The sequence below is a fragment of the Littorina saxatilis genome, linkage group LG17 (genome assembly GCF_037325665.1).
Source record: "Littorina saxatilis isolate snail1 linkage group LG17, US_GU_Lsax_2.0, whole genome shotgun sequence".
NCBI lineage: Eukaryota > Metazoa > Mollusca > Gastropoda > Littorinimorpha > Littorinidae > Littorina > Littorina saxatilis.
This window is the reverse complement of record NC_090261.1, coordinates 56,397,281-56,407,152: the sequence shown is the minus strand read 5'-3', so window position 1 is coordinate 56,407,152 and position 9,872 is coordinate 56,397,281. Positions and strand designations below refer to the sequence as shown.

Genomic DNA, 9,872 nt, shown 5'->3' with positions numbered 1-9,872 from the left:
AACTGGGAATAAATGAGATTGAGAGTCTCTGAGTGTGAGATTCAATATCACTGGAGTCATCAAAGAAACACCCTATTTCACTGGTCTGTAAAATCTGAAAAGACATAAAAAATACAAACTTAAAAAAGAGAGAGAAAAAAACCCCATGTATGTGCACATGAAGTTTCATAATCTTACAAAGGAATCTATATATATATATACGACTAGTGTCTGTGTGTCTGTCCGCGATGCACGGCCAAAGTTCTCGGTCGATCTTTTTCAAATTTGGAGACCGTATTCAGCTACACCCCGGACACAACCTCATCGATGAGATATTTCAACACGTGCTCTCAGCGCGCAGCGCTGAACCGATTTTGGTTTTTCTGTAGATCCACTATATATATATCCATTCCCAGTAACTCTTCCTTATCTTCTCCAGTGTTTTGTTTTGCGCGTTTATCTCCCTTCCTTCGTGTGGCGTCAATCCATATTCCCGTTACTACGTTACTATTTTTAGAAGGTCACTGCACGTTACTATTTTTAGATCTCCCTTCCTTTGTGTGGCGTCAATCCATATTCCCGTTACTACGTTACTATTTTAAGAAGGTCACTGCGCGTTACTATTTTTAGATCTCCCTTCCTTCGTGCGCCGGCAAAGCCGGCGTACGCCGGGTCCCAGGCGCAGCCTGGTATTCGGCTCTACTTCTTCCCGGCGAAGCCGGTACCCGGCGAAGCGGGTAATCATCTAGTGAAGGTCATATATGTACAAAAATGATGAAAGGCAATTCACTCATCTGTCTGGGCGGGGATGTAGCTCAGTCGGTAGCGCGCTAGATTTGTATCCAGTTGGCCGTTGTCAGCGTGAGTTCGTCCCCACGTTTGGCGAGAGATTTATTTCTGAGTCAACTTTGTGTGCAGATTCTCCTGGGTGTCCGAACACCCCCGTGTGTACACGCAAGCACAAGACCAAGTGCGCACGAAAAAGATCCTGTAATCCATGTCAGAGTTCGGTGGGTTATAGAAACACGAAAATACCCAGCATGCTTCCTCCGAAAGCGGCGTATGGCTGCCTAAATGGCGGGGTAAAAACGGTCATACACGTAAAAGCCGTGGGAGTTTCAGCCCATGAAGAACAAACAAACTCATCTGTCTGGGTCCGTGTGTGTGTGTGTGCATCTGGGGTGACTGTCACCTGCTTGTTGCTGTTGTTCATTTTGTTTTTGTTTTTGTTATGGCTTCCGGGAAAACTGACCAAAAAAAACAACCATGAAGATTAATAAAAGAAAAAAGAACACACCGAACAATTAAAGTCGACACGCCCTATATACATTGTCAATACATTCAGTTTAATCAGACCGACTTATGCTTTGATGCATCTGAACCACTTCTGGCATTTGATCAACGGAAGGGAGGAGCGCATGATATTTAAAGATCTACACAGATCCTGCCAGAACTTGATCGTCCAACTTGCATGTCACGGTACATCATACAGTACAAGCTTTCAACCTCTCTTCCTTATTTATATTTCTTCTTTTTATTTGACTCAGGTATTTGTTTCCCTTGATGAAGTTGAAGTCAAACACTGAAGATAACTTAAGCTTATACTTGACTAGCTGTAGTAAGTTTCTTCCGTAGCAGACGGAGAACGCACATGACGTAGTCAGCAGTTAACAAAAGTATCGCATTTCCAATCAATCAATATGAGGCTTGGGTAATATCGCGCGTATTCCGTGGGTACAGTTCTAAGCGCAGGGATTTATTTTTATTTTTACACCCCCGGTATAGGGGTGTGTATAGGATTCGGTCGATGTGTTTGTTTGTGTGTTTGTGTGTTTGTGTTCGCATATAGATCTCAAGAATGAACGGACCGATCGTCACCAAACTTGGTGAACAGGTTCTATACATTCCTGAGACGGTCCTTACAAAAATTGGGACCAGTCAAACACACGGTTAGGGAGTTATTGGTGGATTAAGATTCTACAAGGACTTATAGAGGGACATATTAATGGTCAAAGGGAAATAACCTTCTCAGTTGGTGGCAGTGAGAATGGTAAGGACGGGGATGTTTTTCCTACCTCGGAGGAATTTCTTGTTTATTTTTATTTTTATGCAATTTATATTGCGGACATATTCAAGGCGCAGGGATTTATTTATGCCGTGTGAGATGGAATTTTTTTTACACAATACATCACGCATTCACATCGACCAGCAGATTGCAGCCATTTCGGCGCATATCCTACTTTTCACGGCCTATTATTCCAAGTCACACGGGTATTTTGGTGGACATTTTTATCTATGCCTATACAATTTTGCCAGGAAAGACCCTTTTGTCAATCGTGGGATCTTTAACGTGCACACCCCAATGTAGTGTACACGAAGGGACCTCGGTTTTTCGTCTCATCCGAAAGACTTGCACTTGAACCCACCACCTAGGTTAGGAAAGGGGGGAGAAAATTGCTAACGCCCTGACCCAGGGTCGAACTCGCAACCTCTCGCTTCTGAGCGCAAGTGCATTACCACTCGGCCACCCAGTCCTTCGAGACGTCAACTCGACGCCAGCATTTCAGACGTCAACTCGGTTTGTGACGCACATTTTGTACCAGCAGGTAGAAGTATAAAAGCCGCGTTTGGATTGCAGAATGAGAAACGAAAGTACGCCAGCCACGTCGTCTGCTACACGAACTGTAACTCGATCAGTGGTCCTATTGCGCGCCAACTAGTGCGCATGTGTGTCATAGCGACAAAATGGCGAGGAACGTGAGAACATCTATTAGGAAGGTTACAGGGTTGGACAGCATGAATGGTGGAGAAACAGTAGTTCCCAGCAAGGTTCCCCGTACCGAGGAACGCAGACCTGTAACGGTTGTTTTAGGAACACAATGGGGCGACGAAGGCAAAGGGAAAGTCGTTGATATGCTGGCAACGAAAGCGGACGTTTGCTGTCGATGTCAGGTAAAGTACTACAGCTGCAGTATATCATACATGTGCGAGGTGATGACAAAATCTCAGTCAGCTGGAAAACACTGAACTGGATTTAGTTCTGTAGCTTCGAATAAGTTTAACTCTCACGAGTCACCATAATGTTATTATTGACCATGATTGCTGTACGTTTTTAGTGTGAATCGTGCTGCCTCAGTGATGGAATGTAGATCATTCATTAGACCTGAAACTGGAGGATGAACCGGCGTCTCATGTAAAGAATAGAATTATAAGGTCTGACTTCTTTTTTGTTGTTGTATAGTGTGTTGTCTTGACACATGCAAAGTTTTCTGTTGAAAATCTAAATCTAAATGCGGATTTGTATTGTGTGTAAATTGTGAAAATTATATGATTGCTGTGGTTACACTTACACTTTACAGCATAACTTAGTGGGACAAATTGTAGTCTGTCTTAAACACCTGTTGAGCAGAAAAGAGTAGCCCAGCAAGACCATATCATTAGTGTAGAAACGTTCAGCTCATAAGTTGCTGCAGCATTCTTGTGACATGTTCAAACATTTTGCAGTGAAGGTGACACTGACAGAAAGCTAAGTAAAGGATATAAGTTTTCAAAAGGATGTTTTTCACTTAGTTTGAAACTTTGTTTTGTTTAGAAAGTTCACTTCCTTGAACCCCCCCCCCCCCCCCTTTTCCTGTTGTGCATACAAACACTGAAACAGAGAGCAAAGAACACACCAAGGGCAAGGTGTGCTGCCAGTGAATAGTGCACACAACAAGGACCTCAGCACAACCAGATTGAAGAGAAGAGTTTGGCAGGTTGCCCTACATAGCTAGCTTAGTGGGAGTGGGACTCTTGCATTACAAGTACACTGCATGGTGCCTGCAGTACATTGACTCTGGTGTGCACACATACATGTGCCTAAAAGACTAGCACACCTGATTTTGGTTGTGCACACCTGACCTGTATTTAGTTGCTGTCGTTGCAGTGTATTATACTAGTGTTACTGCACTGTTGCGGTGCAGTAACTGAATGTGTGCCAGATGTCTGAATGTCCAAGCCAAGCATATTAATTGTTGTTTGGTATGCAGTGGACCCTCACCCCCTCCCCCTTTTAAGGGCTCCAAAAATATGTGGGATCGGGGGGGGGGGGGGGGGGGGGTAAATTTACAGACGTTATGAACAGAAAATGTACAAAACTACCATCTTTAAAAGAAAAGTAAAACCAGGGGTCTTAAAAACAGTTGTTTATTATTTTATTATATTATTATTATTATATGAAGTCTTATATCGCGCGCGTATCTCCAGACTCGGACTCAAGGCGCAGGGATCTATTTATGCCGTGTGAGATGGAATTTTTTACACAATACATCACGCATTCACATCGACCAGCAGATGGCAGCCATTTCGGCGCATATCCTACTTTTCACGGCCTATTATTCCAAGTCGCACGGGTATTTTGGTGGAGATTTTTTATCTATGCCAATGGGATCTTTAACGTGCACACCCCAATGTAGTGTACACGATGGGACCTCGGTTTTTCGTCTCATCCGAAGGACTAGCACTTGAACCCACCACCTAGGTTAGGAAAGGGGGGAGAAAATTGCTAACGCCCTGACCCAGGGTCGAACTCGCAACCTCTCGCTTCCGAGCGCAAGTGCGTTACCACTCGGCCACCCAGTTGTCCCTCTGTGTACTACAATGGAACCCCCCTTGGGCACTTTCTAAGAGTAAGACCTTGATTCTTCAGATATTTTGTTCTATACAATACATTATATGTTTCCTTACCTCCTTTTTAAGACCTTGATTCTTCAGACATTTTGTTCTATATATATATATGTTAAAAGGGGGGTTCCAACATACATGCACTGCATTAAATGTTTATGTCTTTACCCGGCCAACTGAATAATTACTCAGCACAGTATGTATTTGTGCAGAAAAATACAGTGTGAGTCTTTAAAGTTGAGTGTGATCATGTTTTATTTGAACAGGGAGGGAACAATGCTGGCCACTCTGTGCACGTGGATGGTGCAGAGTATGCCTTCCACCTTCTGCCCAGCGGAATTGTCAATCCTGACTGCGTTGCCGTCATTGGTGAGAAATGGTTTTCAGACTCGCAGTACTGGCATTGTGGTTTTCAGTTTCATGTTGATTATATTTATGCCTTTGGGTTGTTACTGTTAGCATGACCCACAGTTTGGTTTATTATACATGAAATTTAAAGAAAGGGGTTGAGTCAGATATTGTCTTGAAATCGATATTCTGTAGTTTGTAGTCGGTGGGTTCAACTAAAAGTTTCTGACCTTAAAACTTTGGCGTCAGTGTGATAGATCAAGAGAAGTGAAACTGAGACGAAGAAGAAAGAATGCTACAGCAGCCTAGCCAACGAGCAAAGTTCAGCCAGCAGTGAGCCATCACATTGGCAAATTGAAGATTAACTGAAAGTGAAATTCAAATTCAGTACCACCCTGTGCTCCATTAATAACATTTGCAAGGTTCAGAGAGGAAGCAGTCTAGCTGCTGGGTTCAATGTGCCTCGCACTGCACTTTTTTTAAACCAGATGTGTCATGTTGCTTGGCAACAACAGTTAAAATAGAAAATAAAAAATAAAACGGAGGACCCATATTTGACTTATTATTTCAGAAAAGGTGAAGAACTTAGTTTGCCTTTTCTTTCCTTTGTAAAAGTGCACAGCTATTTATGTTAATTGTTATCACTAAAGGAAAAGATAAGACAAGAGATTTAATCAAATCTGATGAACAAGAGAACTGGATGCACCTTTATGTGGTTGGAAACTTCAAGCCTTTATCTTAGTCATGCTACAAGGGGGCCGGTATGACCCTAATTCCTTCTTGTGTCATGTTGTGCATCAAAAACAAATCCAGCAGTGATATACATGGCTTGTAAACATGCTCAAATCCTAAATGTCTTACAATATCTATAGACTTATGCAGGGTTTAGCCTGGGAGAAAAGGGCAAATTTGTCCCCCTCAACCAAATTCCGATGGGACATATATATAGTCGAATAGAAGGCAAGAATCGCCAAAGAGGCCTGTGCGCGTTTTGACCAAAGATGCAAAATGGAGCAATATGGTGCCATCTGAGAATTACCCGCTATATGATATCGTGTATGTGTGTGTGCGTGTGTGTGTATATGCGCATGTGTGTATATGTATGTGTGACTGTGTGTGTGTGATCCGATATAAAGTGTACATTTGGTGGCGCAGTGGTACGTAATCATTTTAATGAGGATGAAAGATGGTCAGAAATTGGATGTCACTGAATTTTCTAGGATAGATCAATATACTTCAGTCATTTTACCGTTTCAAAATGTCATACAAACTTATGTAGAGACAGAAGAATTTTTTAATAGGTTTATATAAGTAAAGTGTTGACTTGGGATTGAGTCTCTGAGACTGAGACTGAGAACTTTTGGCTGACTCATGTTCCCTGCTCACACTCACAGCTAGGGGGTTGAATTTTTCAGAGCTGTGGAATAAATGATGATTTTTAGCAGTGGTGCAGGCCATCCGTAGAATGATAGATCCTAGATAATGAATCTGGCTTAATTAATTCAGAGTGGAAACCCCATGAAGGGACTGATCAGAATGTTTTCAGGCATGCGATTTTCCCACCAATTTATCAGATTTTCTGCATTTTCAGAGCTCCAGAAGGCTTTCTTGATATCACTTGATTGCGCAATCTGACACTGTTGCATTATTTGGCACTGGGTTTTTTTCTTTCTGTTTTTTCAAGTAATTTGTTTTTCTTTAAAACGTTGTTGCATATGTAGAGGTTACACGCCGAGTCTCAGTGATTATTAAAAATAATGGTCGAAGTTAGCGGATCATGAAAAATGCGAGCTTTTGCGAGCTTTTTCATGACCGCGAACTGAGACCATTATTTTTTATAATCACTGAGACGAGGTGTGTAACCTCTTTATTCCTAATTTCTTCAGTTATTCAAAGAAAAGAGGAGGTTTTTTGCGAAAGTTTGATCGAATCCTATTCACTCAACCAGTCAACCTGCGCAGGCGATCGATTAATGTGCGGTTGTATAGTTCCGTGCAAATCATTCCATTCTGTTAACACTTCTTGTCAGTTTTCCTATTTTGGACTAAAATCAAGTACACAGATATGCTGTTATTCTGCTGTGGCGGCAAAGGCAGATATTGTGTGTTCTGTATATGTTTTGGTATCGCTTAGGATAATGTTCTTTCGTCAAATGGGACTAGCAGACGAACTTTTGCACCCGTGTTCCAACGTTAAAAACTGTATGAAGTTCAGTTTTCTGGGGAAAATAGTGTATGAAACCGCTTTATGTTGTTTAAATTGATGAGATGTGTGCATTTGGTTGCGTGTGATCTGTTTATTAAATGAAATATTGTTGAAAACTGACCGTCGGATTGCAGTCTGTTGTCGAAGAAACTGAGTGAAAAGAAGGGGAACTACTCTTGTCGCTAGACAAAGTATGAGTTACTTGCCTTGCGGGAAATTGCTTGTGATGAACGTTTGAGCACGGCAAATCTAGATTCAGAAAACAACCGAACTCATGGATTTTATATGAAGATTCATGTGTTCAGGCCTGTAGTTGTTAATTTAAATGCGGTATGTTTGTATTGTTTGCTCCAGAGATGTATACTTCGTACGTTAGAGCGTTCGGAACTTTTCAGTCGCAAAAAGTAGTACCGAAACAGAACAACTTCTCAACCCATTGCACTATCGAGGATTCAGGCTGTTGCTGGGTCGTTATTTGTTTGGTTGCTGGGTCATTATCGAAAAATAACTACCCCTACAAGTTTACAGAGGTAAAGAAGCAGAGGGGGGAATAAAAGCTATTTATATATCTTTTGTTTTTTGTGTGTGGGAATTCCATGATCTCATGCTTTTCTGTCTTGTGTCCAGGGAATGGAGTAGTGGTGCATCTACCCCAGATGTTCCATGAGCTTGAGACGAATGAGAAGAATGGGCTTTGCGATATGAAGGACCGACTTGTCATCTCAGATAGGTGTCACATTGGTAAGTCATGATTATGCTATGGCAGCAAACGAACATCAGTATTTCTTCAGAATTACAATTTCATGTGTTCTGTTGTCAGTTTGTTACAGTGTTCTAACTTTTATTACATCTGTGGATGCAAATAATCAAATTTGATCAATAAAAAAAAAATGGAAGTGGTTAGAATGTGCGCAAACCTTTCATTACTCACTGTTGACATTTCTCCCATTGTTTGTGTACATATCCACACCACCTACCCCCCTTCCTCCTACCCCCTGCTTAGAGAATTAAAAACTTGAAACTTATTCTTTTCTTTTGCAGTGTTTGACTTTCATCAACAAGTGGATGGTCTGCAGGAATCTGGACGTGGGCAGAAGTCGTAAGTATAGTTGGTGTTCTACCTCAAACATAGCTGAGATCAACGTGAGCATCGCTTGATATCTTAAGATGCCTCTCTTGAATATTTTCTGTGCCAAAATCTGTCATTTTCTGTCTAAAGACACACAGCATTCTCTGTTTGTGTAGCTTTTTCCAACATTTCTGCTGTCACTGCGAGCGCATGAGGTTGTTCGATCATAACTTTCTGCTTGTCTGGGCAGCGAATCATCGCATGTGTTGCACATGATCATATTTTCCTGTCATTTTGTTGCAGTCTTTCAACATCTCGGGTGAACGTCCCTTGACCTAATTCCAATGCAGATCCTTATTCATTATTTTATTATTTGCTGAGTCAATGTTGATCAGGTTTTAATTGTTATATATCGAGTGTGAATACCAATCCCTCTTAGTGTGTTGCACAGGTGAATTGCAAATTGAAATTATGACCAAAATATCTGCTGTTTATGATTTGTGCATTGTGTGGCACAGGTGAATTGCAGATTGAAATTATGACCAAAATATCTGCTGTTTATGAATTGTGCATTGTGTGGCACAGGTGAATTGCAGATTGAAATTATGACCAAAATATCTGCTGTTTATGAATTGTGCATTGTGTGGCACAGGTGAATTGCAGATTGAAATTATGACCAAAACATCTGCTGTTTATGAATTGTGCATTGTGTGGCACAAGTGAATTGCAGATTGAAATTATGACCAAAAAATCTGCTGTTTATGATTTGTGCAGTCGAAAGGAATAGAAACAGTATAACTTCTATTCTTTGCCAAATCACTTCCCTGTATTCTTTGCCAAATCACTTCCCTATATTTTTTGCCTGGAGGCTCATATATTTGTTTTCATGTGTAAATTATTGTAGGATTGGCACAACGAAGAAGGGGATCGGTCCAGCTTACTCGTCAAAGGTAAAGAGATGTTTCTTTTTTTATAGAAATTGTCATTTTGCTTTTATGGAATTTAAATGTATACTCTCAGGTTTTTTGTTTTTTTTAAAATCTCACAATGGTATAAAGTTTGAGTGAGTCAGAAAGAGTGTGTGGGTTTGAACCGACCCTTTTGTTATTGTCCAACTCTTTTGTTTATTGTTACTTTTAAGTTATGTGAGTCTTTTTAGAATGACAATGATCATCAGTCACAATTGTGTTTATTGGAAGGCATATATTTTTATGTTATTTTTTCAGGCCAAAAGAGCTCTTGATATGTGATCTTATTTTTACATTGTCATTTCCAGGCCACAAGAAACGGACTCAGGATATGTGACCTGATGGGAGACTTTGCCCATTTCTCTGAAAAGTAAGTACTTGTTTCAAAAGATGTGATATATTTGCACTGCAAACCGATTACTGTGCCCGCCGTTTGAGAGCAAAACAGGGCCATAGAGTGGTACTGCCCACTTTGCCATACGAGACAACGTTGTTTGTGCTGAATTATTTCAGATTTCGCAATCTTGTGGATCAGTACCGCACAATCTTTCCCGATCTGGAGGTGGACGTTGCGGCAGAACTGGCAAAGTATAAAGTGAGTCCTTGACCTTGACCTAAGTTTGACCTTGACATCAGCATTA

General features: G+C 41.1%; 1 protein-coding gene across 1 annotated transcript in view; it reads left to right on the top strand.

Annotated features, from left to right (window-relative positions):
- The first annotated feature begins 1,740 nt into the window (after positions 1 to 1,740).
- The window catches only part of LOC138951709 (adenylosuccinate synthetase isozyme 1 B-like), a 33,449-nt gene continuing 25,317 nt past the window's right edge, over positions 1,741 to 9,872 (top strand). The window contains exons 1-7 of the mRNA XM_070323272.1: positions 1,741 to 2,931; positions 4,908 to 5,010; positions 7,822 to 7,935; positions 8,236 to 8,293; positions 9,168 to 9,213; positions 9,540 to 9,601; positions 9,745 to 9,826. Of these exons, the coding sequence (XP_070179373.1) occupies positions 2,725 to 2,931; positions 4,908 to 5,010; positions 7,822 to 7,935; positions 8,236 to 8,293; positions 9,168 to 9,213; positions 9,540 to 9,601; positions 9,745 to 9,826 (672 nt within the window). The 5' untranslated portion in view covers positions 1,741 to 2,724. The remainder of the gene's footprint in view (positions 2,932 to 4,907; positions 5,011 to 7,821; positions 7,936 to 8,235; positions 8,294 to 9,167; positions 9,214 to 9,539; positions 9,602 to 9,744; positions 9,827 to 9,872) is intronic.